The 19,852-nt window shown below is 39.2% G+C and overlaps 2 protein-coding genes across 3 annotated transcripts in view; one reads left to right on the forward strand and one right to left on the reverse strand.

Moving 5' to 3' along the window:
- Positions 1 to 10,431, reverse strand: part of PRKN (parkin RBR E3 ubiquitin protein ligase) — a 728,786-nt gene extending 718,355 nt beyond the window's left edge. For both annotated transcript variants that reach the window (XM_057406909.1, XM_057406908.1), the window contains exon 1: positions 10,330 to 10,431. In XM_057406909.1, the coding sequence (XP_057262892.1) occupies positions 10,330 to 10,402 (73 nt within the window). In that variant the 5' untranslated portion in view covers positions 10,403 to 10,431. The remainder of the gene's footprint in view (positions 1 to 10,329) is intronic.
- The window catches only part of PACRG (parkin coregulated), a 239,904-nt gene continuing 230,427 nt past the window's right edge, over positions 10,376 to 19,852 (forward strand). The window contains exons 1-2 of the mRNA XM_057406910.1: positions 10,376 to 10,396; positions 11,078 to 11,265. Coding sequence (XP_057262893.1) covers positions 11,119 to 11,265 — 147 coding nt within the window. The 5' untranslated portion in view covers positions 10,376 to 10,396; positions 11,078 to 11,118. The remainder of the gene's footprint in view (positions 10,397 to 11,077; positions 11,266 to 19,852) is intronic.

Here is a 19,852-nt window from a genome sequence, read left to right on the forward strand (position 1 = left end):
TAAATGGAGAAGAAAATAATGGCATATAATATCACAATTTCACAGGTCACCAGAGAGGATGAAAGCTTTAACCTATTTTAAAGTTTAAAAACTTTCTTCCATTGAGACTGTTAGCATGAATAGATGCACTAATTTCTGCAAATAGCCTCAAAGGGTTCCAAAGTCCAAGACAGGGCTTTTGCTGTAAAAATTTACTGTAACTGCTTGGAGATTCCAAAGCAGAAAAACGGTTAAAGTGGTTAATTTCCCTGAAGCATATAATTTACAATGCCACTTCTTTTGGAAGACATTGTGATATATTTAGAATTGCTGAAGATTTTGTGGCTTAACCATGATAAGCATGTAGCCACTGTAAAGGAAGACATCACTGAAATGTACTATGTAAAGCTATCACGTGCTTAATGCATTATAATTGTGACCAGTTATTTACTGCAATCTTTTGGCTGAATTCATAAGAATTCATTGATCAGACTGCCTTATTCAGAAGAGATGCATGTTTACCAGCACAAATACCAGCTACCACCACAAAAAGAGCTGAAGAGTATGAAATAAAAGCCAGTCTCACAACTAATTGTTCATTAATTTCTACCCTTAAGATCACTGAACTCAAATTTAGTATTTGACTAATGGCTGGAGAGAACTCAAATGATTCCTCTCATCCTTTGTCTTTTAATAGCTATTTCATGATTATGTGGCAAATCTCTTAGTTATTTTCATACGCCTCAAAGAACAACTTCTGTGCTACAATTTTTCCTGGGTCAAATTTTCACAATACTAATGCAGACATGAACATGCTTATTGGGAAAAGCAATACAAAATAATAAGTCTGCCTTAAAAAATACACAGCACTGAATTCCCCATCTTGTCCTGCATCAAGAATAAAATGCACGAGAGGGTACTGATGAATTCTTCTACGCAAGATAAAACTGATGGATTTTCATCCTTATTTTGTAAGGTCATCTATTTTTCTCCTTCTTTTGCACTGATCAAAATATAAAGGAACTGGGAGAGGTCTAAGGTACAACATTTGGAAACTGAAATATTACATTTTAGAGACCATAATTTACCATACTAAAATTTAGTAACTTTATGATTACCAAATCCTCTTAAATTCAAACACTTGCAAGATACCACACACTAGTTCAGAAGGGAGAAATCATGTATTGTGAAACAACTGAAAACTGTACAATTAAGTCTTGCCTGCTAATTATCTCCAAATCAACCTTTGTAGTAGCACTCTGAATTCTGGGTATACAGCTGCACATTTCCATTTTTTAGTTCCTTTAATGGAAAATTTCTAACATAATTGGCTACATTTTGTGTTAAAAGTTGTAAAAATTTTCAGTCCAACAATACTCACACACAGTGCATCACAAAAAAGAAAAAAAATAATAATAAAAAAAAGTTAATTGGAAAGAATTAATTGTATCTGGTTTACATAAACCTGTTTGGCAAAGAACAACGTTCCCACTAATGGTTTCACTCTCCCTTGGGCTTCTACTAAATAAACTTGCAAAACCTGCACCATTCTTGGTATTGTTTGCTTCTGTGACCTGAGCACTTACACAGCTGACAGTACCATGACACTATGACACACTGTATGGTAGTGCAATTGATTTATTTCAGTAGACAAGGATACATATGTTTCCAATTAAGAAGGCTACTCCACCTCTTGAGACAGTGTTATCAAAATAGAATCCAATAATGTCTCCAGCTTTCAATGTACCTACAAAAGCCACAGTCATTACTTTGGCAGGGACTTTCAAGCAGCAACATTTGCTGTTAAGCTTTCCAAAGTACCTTTTAATTTTTTTTTCTATTTTGCTAGTGCAGGTGTTCTCCTAATCTTTTGTGGGAATAAGTGGAATTTTAAATTCTTCATTTTATTCTCATCTCACAGACTGGACTAAATGTTTTGGCAATCGATACTATATTTACACATCACAAATGCAAAAGTTTATCCTTCCCAATACAAAAGTTGTTCTTGGTTTATCTTTCTTGGCCACTCAGAAAAAGAAATAGGAGTTTAAATATAATCCCGTCCTTTATAATGCCTTTTGTCCAAAGGACTGTGTAATCCTTTGTCAGCTGTGGATATGTTTCCAACATCAGCAGGAGCTAAACATACCCTACAACAACTGATGGTGAAGATGCCAAAGGACTAAACAGATCAAAAAAGCACCCTGCTAAAATTACTTAGTGCCATTTTTGCTATCTCCTATTGCATTTTCCACTTACCTTGAGCCAATTTTGATGTTTACTGGGCCCTTCTTTGAGGATGATATCCAGTGAAAATGGGCAGGATTATTGCTGCAATAGCAAACTGAACCAGTTCAACAGTCAATATTATAGCCAGTGACAGGAAAGAGGCAGGATGCACAAATGGCATCAGAGAATGGGAGGGAGTAGCAAGAGGAAAAAGAAATGGTAGCAGAACCTTTTAATGACTGATTCAGCTGCAGCAGAAGTCATACAACCCTATCACAATAAGAATTTAGCACAGAGAGAAATCATAACGTGTATGTCCATCCATTATTCTCTTTACAGATACATCACCAGGTAACCAAATAATATAGAAAAGGATGGAGATTTTGGCAATGAGAAATGATTTTTGAAAACTGACAGATCTCTATCTGTAGGGCTCTATCCAAAAGGCTCAGAAAACATCAGAATATCATAGCCATTGCTTGGTCAGTCTTTAATGTGTCTTGATATTACAATACTGCTATTCTGTGGTCATTAAAAATGAAACAAACCAACCCAACCAACCCTCTTTCCTCCCCACTCTGTTACTTTTCCTTCGAAAAGAAATCCAGGCGAAAAGTCTTCTAATTCCTCTTCAAGGAACAAAGTATTCCAGAATGCTCACATTTACCTTACAGAACTAGATGTCTTTTGACGATAACCTATTTCATGATACTAACTATCTAAAATCTTTCTGATAATTACAAAGCATTATGTAGGAAAGTAACTAATGAAATACAAATATACACACAATGTTTCATGATGCAGTTCTGTACACACACTACAATAAAGTGACCGCAGCAGAATAAAAAGAGGCTCAGAACAACCCCAGCAAAGCAGGTAATGCATATGAAATGTGAGGAATATTTGATGTTCAGAGATTTAGGTTTTGTTTAATCAAATTAACTATTAGAAAGATTATAGCACATGTTCATGACACAAGTGTAACAGTGACCCTCAACTCAAGCTATCATTCCAGTGAAAAATAGGTATTGTAGGGGAACTATCCATGGCATTACATAAGCAAAATCGAATGCCAAGATGGCAACAACAAAAGGGAAAAAAAAAAAAAAGAAAAAAATCACAACATGAGATCCTAAAAATATCTAAGAGAGAGTTCCTAAAACACTTTTCCTTTGGCTGCTAAACTGGCATCATTATTTTCTAGTCTCAATTCATTCAGAGAAATTCTGAAAGTTTGTCACTTTGCTTCCTTAAGATTATATTCATAACAATGAGAAATAGAAATACTTATGCAGAAAGATTACTGACACACTGAAAAAAAGTGTAACACAGAGGAGTGATTGGTCATACAGATAGCTAAAACTTTCTCCTAGGCTCCCATTCTCCCTTAACTTGATTACTGCTGTATGAATCATATTTCATTGTCAAAGCCCTTTGCAACCTGTTTCTACTACTACTTTCACTACACATTCACTACAGAAATGCTGACCTGCCACTCTTAACTATCTAGAGCCCATCTTCTAAATTTTTAACACAGTTTGCGGTCTTCTCCCATATTTCTGCTCTTTGAGATACTTCAAAAAAAATTCCAAGAAGTTGCCGCAGTACATTCCTTAAAATTCAGTTTTAATCGTTTTTTTTCACCCTCCTGTAATACCTATTGAAAACTAAAGAACACAACACTCTCCTTACACCAACACTGGTTCTCAGCTGACCCAGTAGTAAACGTGTCAGGTGAATGAATGTTAGGTCAGTGAAAACAAACTAAAACACCCCCTACACCCTTAAATAAGTGGGGATTTTCACAACGCAGGTCAGTAACTAGCTCTCTCTGGAGTCAAATTAATATCCATGTCAAATCAGTTGAATACAGGGCTGGGGAGTAAGGGGGAAGCAAAGGCAAGGGAATGTTCTCCTTTAGGCAGCACTCAACTGCCCTATTCACCACCACTTTTGCATGTGACTCAGCAATTTACAGTCAAGCAATACAATGAAGCAATGCTCCCTTAGTTACATCCTTGTAACTTCCGTGTCACCACAGTGTGAATCAGCTCAGGGAACTGTTCCAGATTAAAAGGAAACTATTTCTTCTGGATTATTTTTTGACTTCGCAAAGTGCCTGAAGCAGAATGAAGCCACTAAGAAAATGTGAACACAGAAAAAAAAAAAGGGAATAGGAAGTGACAAAAAAAGGCACAAATCTGGATATACATGAAGTATTGTAAGCTTGAGGTAAAAGGCAATACAGAAGTTGTCCACAGAAATGCTTTCATCTATAGCAAACTCCTTTGACAACTGGCTGAAAAAAGACAGTAAGTGTGACAGAGGTCCTTCAAGCAGCTGATATTGAGCTCATTTCATTTGTTTCATTTCATTTCATCTGTTATAAATATGGAAAGCAGCAGGAATATGGCTCCCCAAAGGTCAGTAATTTGCACAAGGATTTCTATCTTGCATCAGTCAGAATGTAGACATATAGCATTCTCTATTCAAAATGAAAAACACCAACTTAAACACTCCTTCTTTGGTATAATTATTTTTAATTATTAAAATAAAATTAAATAAGTTTCTATAGAGAAGTTTTCCCAAAGTCCTTAATGGAAGAGCCAAGCAGCAAGCAATATAAATAAACTGTAAATGTAAAAAACCCAATATACCCATGAATGAAAAAAAAACACTCAAGAATCATTCTGGCAACTTCACTTAGAAGTGAAGCCCATTAGAGAACAATCTTCTAAAAACATTTATAAAAGCAACAGTCATCTTTACCATTTACCTTCATAAATACTTATAAAGATAAAACCAAGAATTAAAATCCCAGAAGCACTCATGAACACACTGCAATGCCATGCAAGTGGCAGCTGCCATGGACTTTCCAGATATATTTGTCCACAGAATTTCTACAAAAGTGGACCGCAACATAATTAACTTGATATTGTAATGTGGATTTCACACTGATGAAAATAGTTACATATTTTGAAGGCCTTCCTCATGGAATAATCTCTTACTGAAAATAAGCGTATACTTCTTTTTTTCTTTTCTTCAGGTAATATGCTAGCACTTAGAGATACATTTATAAGCAAATCTTTCTTCACAAATCTCTATTCAGTCAACAAAAATCTAACAAGGCAGGAGAATGTAATAACAAGCAGGATGGAAAATCATATGAAGATTACGAAAAGCCAAGTCAATTGTCTAACCTCTTCTGGAGCAGTAAGTGCTACAGAGAAGGATCTGCCACAGCAAAATATCTTAAAAAACTTCCAGCAGAGGGAAAGTTCAAAAAAGAACCATGAGCACAGTCAAACACTTAGGGGAAGATGGAGTAGAAAGATCCACCTCTTTCACTAGACAAAAAATAAAAGCAGAGAAGAATAAGAAAAAGTAAGAAAAAACAGTAATACTAACATATTAATCAGGCTTATTGTTCCTATTTCACAGCGCAAGAACTAAGGAACATAAAAAGAAAGGGATGGGAAATTATAAATCAATTAAAGGAATTGTCATGTATTGCACAATTATATTATAGAATTCCTTGGCACAAAGACCCAGGAGGACATAGATGTGAGTTACATCAGAGTGATTCGTGTCAGCAACTCAGAGGTCCTAGTGATCACTGCACTTTGTGTGGAGATGGAATCCCTTGTGATCATTGTGCTATGTGCAAAGGGTATGATAAGTGTCCCTGTCAATGCCACAGTGAGGAGGAAGAAGAAACAAGCGAATAATTCCCCTGGGTCAACCGCAATATTGTGCAAAGAAATGTTTTGTTCATTGTTTAAATTGCACGAATGTTCTTAGAAAAGGAGGGGGTAGGTAACTTAGAGATGTGTCCTGTTACAGAACATTGTGAAATCTGCGTGTTGAACAAATAAACGCGTAAGGAGTGGAATTTAGGGGGGCTAAGATGGTGGTCAGACTTGTGATAGACATAGTAATTCTTCACCCAGAGACAAGACCCCAGCAATAGGTGAAGAAGCCCGGGAAAAGAAGACAACAGGATTGGCTGAAACCCAAGAAGCCCGGGAAAAGAAGACAACAGCACTGGCTGAAACCCAAGAAGCTGGGGAAAAGAAGACAACAGGATTGGCTGAAACCCAAGACAAAAAAGTATAAAAGACTATCCCCAGAAGTTCCCTTCGTGCGTCCCCGGTGGAGCGGAGACTCCCCGGCGCACCCAGCGCTGCTTGCTTATTGCCTCTCAATATTAATTATAATAAAAATCAATTAAAACAGATTGGCGATATTAGGTTTTTATAACAATAGAGCATTTCCAAAAATATGACACTAAAACATTTTGGAAAATACGCCATGGCCTTCATAGGATAACTCTTTAAATACTCGGGTCAAAAACCTGCACACAGATTACACAAATTATTTCACCCTTCACCTCCTGCCCCCAATATCACCATGTCATTCCTAACTCAGAGATGTTTAGAGGAGACCTCTAAGAAAGCAGGAAAGCAGACTAAGTCTCTGTATCATATAGTTTAAAGACAATTCTTACATATCCAGGATCTGAATTTTAATTTCCCACTTCCCCCAACAGGTTGCTACTTAAATCATTTAAGATTGCAACTCATGTAAAACTGTGTTTATAAATATGCAACTAATTTCATAATTAATATTCACAAACATTTCCATTTGCCACAGTGAAAATGAAATTATACGTCCTCAGACATATAAATATTATCTTTATGAGCTGTAAGTAAACATTTAGAATTCAGTATGAGGGCCAGAGGCATCAACTCTTAACCACATGGGCAGTCCCTTACGTACACTCAACTTTTCAAAAGCACTCAAAACCAAACACACACTGCAGTTCTGTAAAAACATGTATAGAATCATAGAATAGTTAGGCTTGGAAAGGACCTTAAGATCATCTAGTTCCAACCCCCCTGCCATGGGCAGGGACACCTCACACTAAAACATGTCACCCAAGGCTCTGTCCAATATGGCCTTGAACACTGCCAGAGATGGAGCATTCCCAACTTCCTTGGGCAACCCATTACAGTGCCTCACCACCCTTACAGTAAAGAACTTCCTCCTTATATCCAATCTAAACTACCCCTGTATACGTTTGAACCCATTACCCCTTGTCCTGTCACTACAGTCCCTAAGGAAGTCACTGTGCAGCATCCTTATAGGCCACCGTCAGATACTGGAAGGCTGCTATGAGGTCTCCACGCAGCCTTCTCTTCTCCAGGCTCAACAGCCCCAACTTTCTCATCCTGTCTTCATACAGGAGGTGCTCCAGTCCCCTGATCATCCTTATGGCCCTCCTCTGGACTTGTTCCAACAGTTCCATGCCCTTTTTATGTTCAGGACACCAGCACTGCACACAATACTCCAGGTGAGGTCTCACAAGAGCAGAGTAGAGGGGCAGGATCACCTCCTTCGACCTGCTGGTCACGCTCCTTTTGATGCAGCACAGGATATGGCTGGCTTTCAGGGCTGCAAGTGCACACTGCCGGCTCATGTTCATTTTCTCATCGACCAACACACCCAAGTCCTTCTCCGCAGGGATGCTCTGAATCTCTTCTCTGCCCAACCTGTAGCTGTGCCTGGGACTGCTCCGACCCAGGTGGAGGACCTTGCACTTGGCACAGTTAAATTTCAAAAGGTGAACATCAGCCCACCTCACAAGCATGTCAAGATCCCTCTGGATGGCATTCTTTCCCTCCAGTGTATCAACCAAACCACACAGCTTGGTGTCATTGGCAAACTTGCTGAGGGCGCACTCAATCCCACTGTCTACATCACTGACGAAGATGTTGAATAAAACCAGTCCCTGAGGGACACCACTCGTTACTGGTCTCCAGCTGGACATTGAGCCATTGACCACCTTGAAAATGGGGGTTATATTTCCCTTTTTCCAGTAGTCTGGAACTTCACCTGACTGCCATGATTTCTCAAATATGATGGCCAGTGGCTTTGCAACTTCGTTCACCAGCTCCTTCAGGACCCACAGATGGGTTTCATCAGGTCCCATGGACTTGTGCACATTCAGGTTCTTAAGATGGTCTCGAACCAGATCCTCTCCTACAGTGGGCCTAGGGCCTTCATTCTCAGAGTCCCTGTTGTCTGCCTTCCAAGACTTTGGTGGTGTGGTCAGAGCTTTTGCCAGTGAAGACTGAGGCAAAGAAGTCATTAAGAACCTCAGCCTTCTCCAAATTCAGGGTAGCCAGTTCTCCTGATAGCTTCCAGAGGGGGCCTAAGTTGTTCCTAGTCTGTCTTTTATTTGCGATGCAATTACAGAATCCCTTCGTGTTACCTTTCACATCCCTGGCCAAGTTTAATTCTAATTGGGCTTTAGCTTTCCTAACCTGGTCGCTAGCTTCACGGACAACATCCCTGTACTTTTCCCAGGCTGCCTGTCCTTGCTTCCACCTTTTATAAGCCTCTTTTTTCCTCTGAAGTTTCCTCAGCAGCTCCTTATCCATCCAAGGTGGTCTCCTGGCCCTCCTGCTGCACTTCCTTCTAGTTGGGACACAACACTCCTGAGCTTGTAGCAGGTGAGGTGATATTTGAATACCAACCAACAGTCTTGGGCCCCCCTGCCCTCTAGGGCTTTTTCCCATGGAACCTTACTCAGCAGGCTCCTGAAGAGGCCAGTCTGCTTTCTTGAAGTCGAGGGCAGTAAGCTTGCTGCACACTCTTCTCACTGTCCTGAGGATCTCAAACTCAACCATCTCATGATCGCTACAACCAAGGCTGCCCTGGAGAGTCACATTTCCAACCAGTCCTTCCCTGTTGGTGAGCATGAGGTCAAGCACCTCTCCTTGTTGGCTCCCCTATTACTTGCAGAACAATTTTATATACTATAGCAAGGTGTCAAGAGAGACAACACTGCAAGATGAGAGATGGTAGAATACCTGACCCTGTGTTCTTTCCTTAAGCCAAGCTCTTCATTTAAAATATTCTTTGTTACATAAAAAAGGTCCACTTCGCAAGAAAACTGAATAAGATCCCATTAGAAAGAGACCAGTTACATAAATAATTAGACTGAAAATACCATATACATAAGTTTTTTAGCTGATGTAAAACTGAAAGAAAAAGAACATTTCCCAAATACTTGTGTTCATATACATATAATTTGAAAATATTCTGTCTAGTTGAAAGATCCATAGGATTCTTGGTCACTTTTGAGATGTTTATTATAAAAAACAATAAATACTTCAACAACAAATGCATGCTTTTCGATTTGATCAGGTCTTACATATACAGCAACTATAACACCCACACTCAAGGTGAAACAGCAAGTCTGAGGAAGGCAAGGAGTTCTTGAAATACAAGCACGTATTTTACATTTTACAGCTTTTACTTTAAATAATCCACAGAAATGAGAAAGTGAAAGCAAGATGAAATGTGTCATGAGATGCCAGGACTACAAAATGGATCCTGTGATTTGTGGGACTCCCCAGGTACGCACCGATCGTATAAACAAGATTAAAAACCCCACTTCTGAAACAACCTATTCACATGTCATATCAGCATTAGATGGTACAGAAGCCAAATCAAGGGCCGAAGGGTCAAACGTCCAACATGACTAGGCTTAAATTGCTTTTTCAGAGCACCCCCAACAAGTACCGTGAAAGACCAACACCATGTATGTATACAAGGCAAGGGCAAAAAAACACCACAGATCACATACACCCACCCAGAAATATTTACAAAGGAGAGGCAATAAAAAACAACTTTAAAACGACCTCAGTCACTAACCCTGGGCATGCCGCTGATGGGTCATCCCCAGCAGAGGGGTAAAGGAGTGCACTGACACCTTGACACTTTCGACCCCGCGCCCTCCGCGCGCTCTGCCAAGCGCACCGAGCGCTTTCCCTAGAGGGGCGGTAACGAAACAAGGAGGTGCTGAAGGCACCACCCAGCCAGCGACCCCCGGGAACCGCGAGCAGCGGGCGTTCCCCGCCTCCCGCAGCGTGGTCCCAAGAGGCCCATCCCACTGAGGCATCAGGGCAGGCTGCGCGGCCGGGCACGGCGACCTGGACCAAGGGGAGGCAAGCCCGCCCAAGCCGCCCCCCAGGGCCGATGCGCCCGCAGCTGCCGTGGCGGCAAAGGGGCGGGCAGGAAAGGGCGGTTCTGCATCCGGGCTCGCTCACTCACCTATCATGGCGGCGATAGCGGGGGAGGACGGCAGGGCATGGAAGGGGAGGCGGGCGCGCACCCTCACGTACATACACGTACGCCGCGCGCGTGCACACGCACCCTTGCCGGCCGCGCGGCCAGCGGCATGCGCACAAGGCCCAGGGCCCCCTGGGTAACGTAGTTCTCGCTTCTTCACACCGCCTGTTTCTCCTCACGTCACCATTTCTTCCCCCCCCCCCCGCGTTAATGACTTCGTGTTAACTGCTGTCGAGCCGCCCCCGCTTTTTGAGTGCACCTGCTGGTGGGCAGCGCGGGGGGAGTGTTGCCATTGGGGTGTCTCTGCTTAACCCCGTACTTCCCCAAGCGCTCGTGGCGCCCGCCGGCAGTGGCGGCGGGTTGTTGACGCGTTGCCTAGTGACGGTAGCGAGGCCGGGGACGCGTGCTAGCGCCGGTGATAGCCGGTGGCCGGTGACGGCCACCGCCCGATCCCGGTGCGGGAGCCCCGGCAGGGAGGTGAGGTGCGGTGCGGTGAGGGAGAGGCAGGTCGGGATGAGCAGGTGGCGGTGGAGGTGGGGTCGGGGATGGGAGAGTAGCGGTGCCGAAAGGGACTGAGGGGGCAGGCGGGGAGGCCCGTTAGGGGCAGGGAAAGCTCCTGGAAGGGGGTTATAGGAGGGTGTCACTGCTTGGCAAGGGAACAGAAGCAGTTCTACTGCTTTTTCTAACTTAGTGGGTCCGCGGCGTTGATGTTTGTTTCTTTGCTTTCCAGTCTGTGTTTTCCATCTTGCCGTGGTGGAGGCAGGTGGGGAAATGGTAGAGAAGAAAGAGGGCTCGGGCCCCTCAAAGCCCGCAGGTGACAGGAGCCCTCAGCTGCAGAAGCCTCTGGGGCATGTGAAGAAAAACAAGCAGCAGGTCTCCGAGGGATTCACGATTAAAGCCATGATGAAAAACACCGTGGTATGTTTGCTGCTAGCATAGAAGTGATGTTAATTAATTTGCTGTCATGTGTCCAGAAAGCATGGTTGGAGCTGAGGATAAAGCATGTCAGGAAGGTGTGTGAGTTGCTAAAACTTCATCTGGAGTTTGCTGGTTGCTGAAATTGCCTTCAAGCTTTGCAGAAGTATTATTGTAAGGTAACTTTGTGCCTGTGGAAATGTTGTTGCTTCAACTCCAAGCATATTGATTTGGTACAACAATTCTTTTATGTTGTTTTGTATTGGCAGTTCATGTTCCATTGTATTGACAGCCTGCAGAACTGTGTGCAAGGCCCACTTTTAGCAAACCTCACTTTTAGCAAAATGCTGTCAAATGATACTGTAGTATTATTTGAAAGTGTTTTCATATACTGGCATGCTGTGATACAAAATTTAATGTGAATGTCACATAGGCTAGCTAAGATCTAGCAAATACATTTATTTTAAAAATAAGCCTAAAAATAATAAAAAGCTTCCACTCAATATAGGAGAACACTAAACTGGAAACAAACTTTAGTTCTCAAACTGTTAAAGACAAAGATGAATTGACCCAGCACGCTTCTCTTTTACTACCAGCCCCAACAAATTTAGAGGTACATGAGTGAAAATACTAGGGTAAAGGCCTTTGAAATTGCTTTATATTGTTTTATTTGGCTACTTTTGTAAGATTTTAGGAATAAAAAAAGTTTCAGCTAGTACAGAAAGCAGATATTTGACATGTAAATCTATGAACTAATATAAGCACATCTTATGCGTGAACTCCTCAATTGTATCTTTCTATATTTGGACACAGTTAAAAGTGCAATTGCTTGAACTAGAAAAAGGAAGTTATTTAGATTGCAGTTCCAGATTTTCATCCTTCTGTCCTTCATTTTGGAGTCTACAGTCTGTATGTATTGGAATGAATTCTCAACTGTTGTTTAAACTCCTCTTTCAAGCCATTGTCAGTAGTGTGTGTTGAGAAAGACTTTCTTACCCTTTGCTCTTTTATAATAAGTCATAGCAAGGTTTTTATCCTAACCATAGAGATAATGTGAATTGATTACATTCTGAAACTTGTGATTCCACATTATATTCAACCACATTCTGTGACTAAAATGGCTTTGTTTACCTTGTAGCAGTAACAGTTTCTGATCTGAATTTAAGGCATTTTTAAAGCATTGTTTAAAAGAAAAAAGGTTTTACCTTTCTATTATATTAGCTAATTTGTTGGCAAAGGCAGTACATTTTGAAGCAAGTAGGTGTCAAGTTAAAGGAATGTGTTGATAAACAACTTGGCCGGTAGTATGTCCATCTTGGAGAACCTGCTCCACTTTAGCAATTTTGTAAAATCTATGAGTATACTTTAGTGAACCCTATGAGTCAATTTAAACTGTCAGTGCACTGGAAGGCAGTCCTGTCTTCTTCCTGTTTCAGGCTGTTTATTTCTGCTGCCCCTTATTGTGCCCACATTTGTACAATATTAACTGATCAAGAGATGATCCTGCTGCAAAATAGCATCCAACTGCAGTCTTGGGAATTGAGGCAGACAAAGCTGCTGCTACCATGAAGTTCCTCTGCCCTGCCCTCCTCCCCTTCCTAACGGCATGCTTCTGTCTCCCCTTTTGCATTTGTGTTTCTTGCAACTATGGAGGAGGCTGTATCAGATCTAACAGCTGTTAACATATGCATGGGGAAGCAGGAATATGTTGTCAGTGCAAGCTGTGTGGGTGGGAATGTCCCTCTCAGCAACACTGAGGTCTTAATTCATTTAAAATCAATTACAAAACTGAGTTCCAGCAGAGTAATTCTGCAGGCATTTAAGCATTGAAAGGTGTGGTTTTCATTCCTGGACAGTATGAACTTTTGCATTGCTGTGTAGTAAACTAAAGTGGTAAACCTAGATTAAAAAGAGCTCAGATTTTTTTTTTTTTTTTTTTTTCATGGCAGTGCAGGCTTGACCAACACTTCAGTAACAGTAAACTAACAGAAGTTGTGGCTGCTACAGTTCTGCTTGCTTCTGCCACATATCTGTACCTCCTCCTCTGTGTCAGTGCACAGTCATGCAACTGAATTGATGAGGCACTTCAGTTGCATTAGGTCCAAAAATGAAAAGCTTCAGTGCAAGGAGGCTTTTATTTCCCCTCATAAAGTTATGTTCCTTTCCAATTCCATGCTTGTTTTTACTGTAATGATCACATTGAAGTAGAATGTAAAAGCAGAATACACAGGAAAAATACTAATGCTTAAGACCATAATGTCCTCTGAAAGCCTGTGTTTCATATTATGTTTTCCAGCTGTAACTTACATGGTTTAATCATACTGCCCTTGTTATATTAAAATACTTTAAAATCAGCCCTCAGTTTTTGCAGGTGTGGGGAGAAGTTGGTATTGTTCATAGTTGCAGTGCTAGGGTGATAAGATTTACTTGATATGCTCAAGCATGAAGAAATTGTGCTGGTTTGTGTATGAAAATCTGTTGCACACTTGACTCTCCAGTAAGCCTTTTTTTCGTAATTCAGTCATAATGCTTAAAATAGATAATAAATCATCAATTAGACTCCATGTCATGTTTTTTGATTGACATTTCAGGATACATTACATAGAAAAATAGTTTGGAAGGTTTTCAATTTCATACCTAAAGGAGGTAAACATAAATTGATTTTAAAGCATTGTAACTGTGATGTTTCAAGACTCTTCCACTAACCACTTTTTATGAACTAATGGAAAAATATTCTAACTGAAGACAATTACAGAGATAATTGTCAAATTCTGTCAATTCTTGAATTGGAATGCAACTTCTAGACTTTGCAAACTGAAACATATATAAGAGCAAATGGCAGACCATTTTTTTACGTACATGAGAGGAAAGGTCTTAAGTGTTTACAGATTTCATACAGGTTAAAATCCTTTGATGGTCTGAGTATGTCCGTATCTTTGTCTGATATTTCACTAAATGAAGGAGTTCAGAATAAAAAAATAGCAAATAGCTAATACAAGAGGCTCAGAACAAGATTTTAAGCTGTCAAATTGCTGAGTAGGGAATTTTCTAAGGTCAGCATTTCCTATACCTCTAGAACTACCCAGTAGAACATCATATTGTTGTAATAGTTGTATAGTTAAATGCATTGTAAGTGTAAGGTTAACATTATAAATACAACTGAGTAAGCGCTTGGGTAGCAGCAACACATACTTAACATCTGAGATCCCTACTGCTGCTAATTCTTATATGGTCTGCTTTTACAAGTGTGCAAGTGAGTACTCAGTGAATGCTCTGAGGAATTGAAGCAGCAGGCCATGTCTCTAGCTGTCAACCTCTGGATGCTGTCCTTTGTCTCAGAGTCACCTCTTGTCACTGCTATAACTTAAATGACACTGGAAGTTTTAAGTGGGTGAAAGAAATAGGAGAGGTAGCATAGTGGCATTCACATTAGAGAAATTAGTGGAAGAAAGGTGGGAAAACAGGAGAGGAATTAAATGTCACTTTCCAGAGTGGGACCTGGATGATCACTAACCCAACATGGGTTTTGCTCTGGCTGTGCTCTCCAAACATATGTGCTGATGTGCTGAAGCCAGTTGTTGCCTTATTACAGGCAGAGAAGACTGGAGTTTGTACCAGAAAATAGAAGTTTTCTTTCTTTTTCCATTTTATACTTCCAGTTAATATATATGCCTGGTCTATGTTTAACTGAAGTAACCTGGTAAGGCTTTGAAGGGGTCAGGAAGGTTTTAGTTTTTTCATGAAGTTTTCTTAGCCATTTTGAAATGACAATTGCTGCAAAGCCAAAAAATAGTAGCAAATAATACTGCTGGTACATTGATACAATTTCTAGACAATGCAGTAGAAAAAATACTGTGAAAGACTGAGTGGTTCATCCCAGCAGTAGTTGATTCTTTGATATACTTGATGTTCATATAAGCAGTTTGGCATAGTTTTTAATTTTGATAGCATAGTTACATATTTTTTTCCTGGAAAATGCACTACTCTCTTATAACTTCCTTTCTTAAATAAAATATATGTCAGGTAAGATGAAGTTATAAAGGTCCAATATACTATCACATAGGCTGCGTTATGGAAGTCTGATGTTTAATAGTTATGCTCTGACTCTGGATACGTTACAAAAATTATGCTTATTATAGTTGCACATTTTGGTGTCTGATGTGTGTAAGTACAGGGGATGTGTGTAAGTAAAGGACTTGCTCTTGAGAGCAATGCAATTCTAGAGCTAGATAAACCTTCTATATAACTTCAGTCAGGCATCTTACTTGCCAAAATAGCATTCTGGGCTATAATAAAACCTGTCTGAACTGTAGTAGGATAGCAAACATAATTTAGCTTTTCATATATTTGTGATGGTATTTTTTAATGTACATTTTGCAGTTTGCATGCTTGTGTTTGAAAGAAAAGTTTTTCTTTAAAAAAAATTAGGTACTCTTCATCCATGTTTCCACAGCGTGATGTAAAGATCTTGATAGCAAGAGTGAATACAGGTTTGTTTTCAGGTTGATAATAGAAGTGCGTGGTAGTGTGTTGTTGAAAGCTAATGTCATTAGCCTGTTTAGGATCCAGACTAGTGGGGGAAGGGGGGGGGGGGGGGTTTGGAGGTTTAGAGAGGGGGATTGTGGTGGAAGACTTTTTATTACTTGCATACAGTAAACAACTGTATCGTGCAGTAAATGCAAAAGTTCTGAACAGTGTGTGACAAAGTTAAAACATATCATAAAATACACTATAGAAATGACTGTGCAATGAGAACTCTTGCATGCCTTGAAGCAAGCATGGCATACTGTTACTTTCCTGTGTAACAACCATATGGAGGAAGAATAGCTCTTTAAACTTACATTTTGATGCCTATTTCATTAGTCATAAGCATAGGCAATACATAATATTCTGCACCAAACCAAAGTTTAGAAGTGTTCTAAATAATACAAGAGCTATGAATTAGTTTCCTTACATTATAAGTCTTGTTGCATAATATTAGGGGAGATACTTTATGATCCAAGTTTTCTGTTTCAAGAGTAATGTTTGTATACCTTCTTAGAAGAGACTGGTGGTCTACATTTAAATCTTTAGAAAAAATAAATTGTGCCCTGGCTTTTCTTACTGTCCTATAGCTAGTGGTTTAATGTGACATTGGCATTTTATACCGGATGTCTTCTCAGCTAAAACAATTTAGGCAAAGGTGCTTGTATACTTTACTAACACTGGTAGCCAGTATTTGATAAACCTTCTTGTTTTCCACAGAAGTTGAAAACATACATTACTACTTCCCAGAGCAGACTATTGATCTCTCTCTGCACTCTTGTCTGCTGCTCCATGCTCACTTTTTCTCTTTCTTTACTTACCCTCCAGATGTGTTGTTTTTTTTTTGTATCAGTTGGTTTCTCTTGCGATAATGGTCAACAGGGTTGTTTCTTTTTTCAGGGAGAGAAGTTTCACGTAGCTAGAAACCTTTTAGGCAATGTACTTTTAATACTTCAACCCAGAACTTATTTGAATACTCTAGACATAAATTTTACTGTAAAGAAAATCTCAAAGGAATGAGCTAATTATACTTTTAAATTGCAGCTTTGTACGGTATGGCTTGAAAATAATATTTTTCACAGGAAGTGTACATGTAATAGCTGATTTTTTTTTTTTTTTACATCTTTTATACTAACTTAGTGTTTTACTAACTCATCTTATGCCCTTCTAATTTTTTTTGCCTTTCATTTATTTTGTCAGGTTTTAGATTAATAGTTTGAGGTCAGAGGAAAAATTCATACAACTGGATTTGATCTCCTGTCTAATATAGTCAGTGAAATTCAGAAAGTGGTTTCTGCATGAGAGGTGGAACTTCTAGGTGAGCTAGAAGATATGGTTTTTGGAAAGTAATGCAACCCTAAGACAATGGTGGCCTCGGAAGGTCCATTTTATCTGTAAATGGTGCCAATGCTTAATTTAACCAATGCAATATGATTAGAAATCTGTAGTCCAGACTTACATGTCTTTACCACAAAATAGTCTAATTTCACTGTGTAAATATTTTAGTTAGACAGCCAGCCACTTACAGAGAGATACTATCTTTAAAAATCCATGAAAGTTTTAGCATGCTTCAGACTTCTACCTAAAACCTATTTAAGTCACGATTATTTTCTGAGCTTCTAATATGCCTCCAGACATGCTTAACATGTATTACAATACTATTATTCGGGACAACAATTAAGTTTTAATATTTTATTTGATAGCATCTGAAGGCTTTTGGTCATCCAGTTGTTTATCCAATATGAAGAATTCAGGCAGTACACTAAGATTGTGTGACATCTAACACTTGAAAAAGGCAAAATAAGTTCAGTTGTATCAGTGGAAATAAGCAAGTTACACATTTAAGTTTGCATGAGATTTCACAAACTCTTCTTTCTATTGTCATCTGACAAATGAATCTTTATATCAGTAATGTTAACTGTTTGTCAGCCATTGACAATACTGTACCCACCAATAGTATACAACATTTCTGGATATAAATTTTGTTGAGGAAATTGCTGGTTTAAACAGGTTTACTTTGTTTGAATTGTCATTTTGACTTTTCCCTGTCATGGGATAGAATAGAAGTTTTTCTCAGGTTAAGTGAGAATAGAAATAGCCCATTACTAGCAATAGAACAATTCTTCCTCTCATAGTGTACCACTAGACAGTAATAATAAAGCATGTATTGGAGGAGTATATAAAAATACATTTGCACACGTAATCACAAAATTGCCACTAATAAATCAGTTAACTCCAGATTATTTTTTTTTTCTCCATGTTTGATATTCCTTAAGTTGTTCTTTATCAGGTCGTCTTAAAGTAGCATTTAGGTGATTATTTGGTACATTTCATCCTATTTATTCTTTTGCTTCTGGCAAGTGGAACACTATGAGCTCTTGTTCTTGTATGTTATTAAATATTCTTCATTTTTGCTAGTTTTAAGTTAATACTCTTTTAACATTGGTAATTAAAAAGCTTGTTTAGGACCAGTGTTTAGCCAGCTGCATGGCTAAGCTCTTCTCAACTTGTGAAATATAAGCAAAATGTTTGTAGTGATTGCCAAACTGATTTCAGTTCCTCTGAAAGCAGCTCTAGTTGAGATGTGCATATGACCTTATCTGCTTGAAGTCACAGGCTGGAGTTCACACGTCAGAGAAGCTAGAGACACATCAGCTGACTTCTAACTGAATGCTCTTCCCACTAACTGGGAGGTAGACTCCCTTGTGTAAGAAGTTCTAAAGTCTTAATTCACACATTCTTAACTCATGAGGCCTACTGGGCAAAGATAGTTTTGCAGTTGGATTATCAGGATATGCTGCTGGGAAGTGAAAGTTGTAGACTTGAAATTTTGTGAACTGCAAAGAGAAATGAACGAAGTTATTACCTCCCAAGCTTGTATTCTAACTCCTAAACAAATATGCAAAAATGGAAATATTATTTAAGAGGACCTTCCCAAAAGGTTTTAGTCTTTGGAAAAGAATTTCCTGGTCTGCATTTTCAATAGGTATGTATACCAATTTTATTGTCTTGATTCAAGTGACTAAACTCCAAAGAGGAATGGCAATTCAGATATACCCTTGTATTCAGCATCCTGTAGATATTTAGTATGTCTTCCTAGCAGTTAATATTTTTGAATTGCTGAAGTAGCTCATTCTCTTCACCAACAGTTGAAGGAGCCTGGGTTCGGAGCCTAATTTAGACTCCTTGAATTGTCCTGTTGTTGGGGGCTGGTGTGAATTATTGGACTGTATTTTTCACTCTGAGTTTGTATCATGTGACTCAATGGGGCAAAAGTCTTTTATTAGGTATCTAGAAAATATTGTAATGCAAATATTACATTATTATTAGTGTATTATGTTCATTATATGGGGGGATACTCTTGTATCCACTATTATCCATTAAGCCTGCATTTTCAGGCTTCTTTATTCTTCCTTTCTGCATTCTGTTTCATTATTTTCTTCATCCCTCTCTGACTTTTAGATGTATGCTGACTTGACTTTAGGGTCCCATAGACCCACTCTTAGAGACAGAGTATTTCATAAAATACTGATTGAAGAAGCTATTATGGCATCTTCTTTTCTTACAAGTTACAAACCGTCTGATTAAAATGATTATTTTGCATCATGTTTTTCCAAAGAAAGGAAATAAGATGTGTTTCTGAGGGAGACCTTCTTAAATATTGTCATGGTTCTTGTGGTTTTAAAATTACTCTCTAAAGCTGTGTAACATTTGCAGCCAAACCCCTGGAAGATTATGCACTACATGAAAACCCACAAAGTGGAAAAAAAACATTGCACTAAGAAAGGCTGGTATCCTGCAGGGTTGGGTTGGTTTGGTTTGTTTGTTTTGTTTTGTTTTTTTTGGCAGATCAGTATCACAATTAAGCTTTTCCTGCTGATATTTAATAAGGTATTTGGTGTCTAATGACATGAGAGATAAGCCGTTTGGTTGCAGAACTCTTTATCAGTTCTTTTTTATTTCCATAAAACATAAAGGCAACTTTATACTTGAAATCTGCCTTTTTTTCAAATTCAGATGAAAATGACCAACAGATACACATTCTTTAGAAATGAAGGCAGGCAAG

This window comes from Pezoporus wallicus, unplaced genomic scaffold (assembly GCF_028554395.1).
Source record: "Pezoporus wallicus isolate ANWC-B61680 ecotype Strahan unplaced genomic scaffold, APGP_CSIRO_Pwel_v1 scaffold_6362, whole genome shotgun sequence".
Classification (NCBI taxonomy): Eukaryota; Metazoa; Chordata; class Aves; order Psittaciformes; family Psittacidae; genus Pezoporus; species Pezoporus wallicus.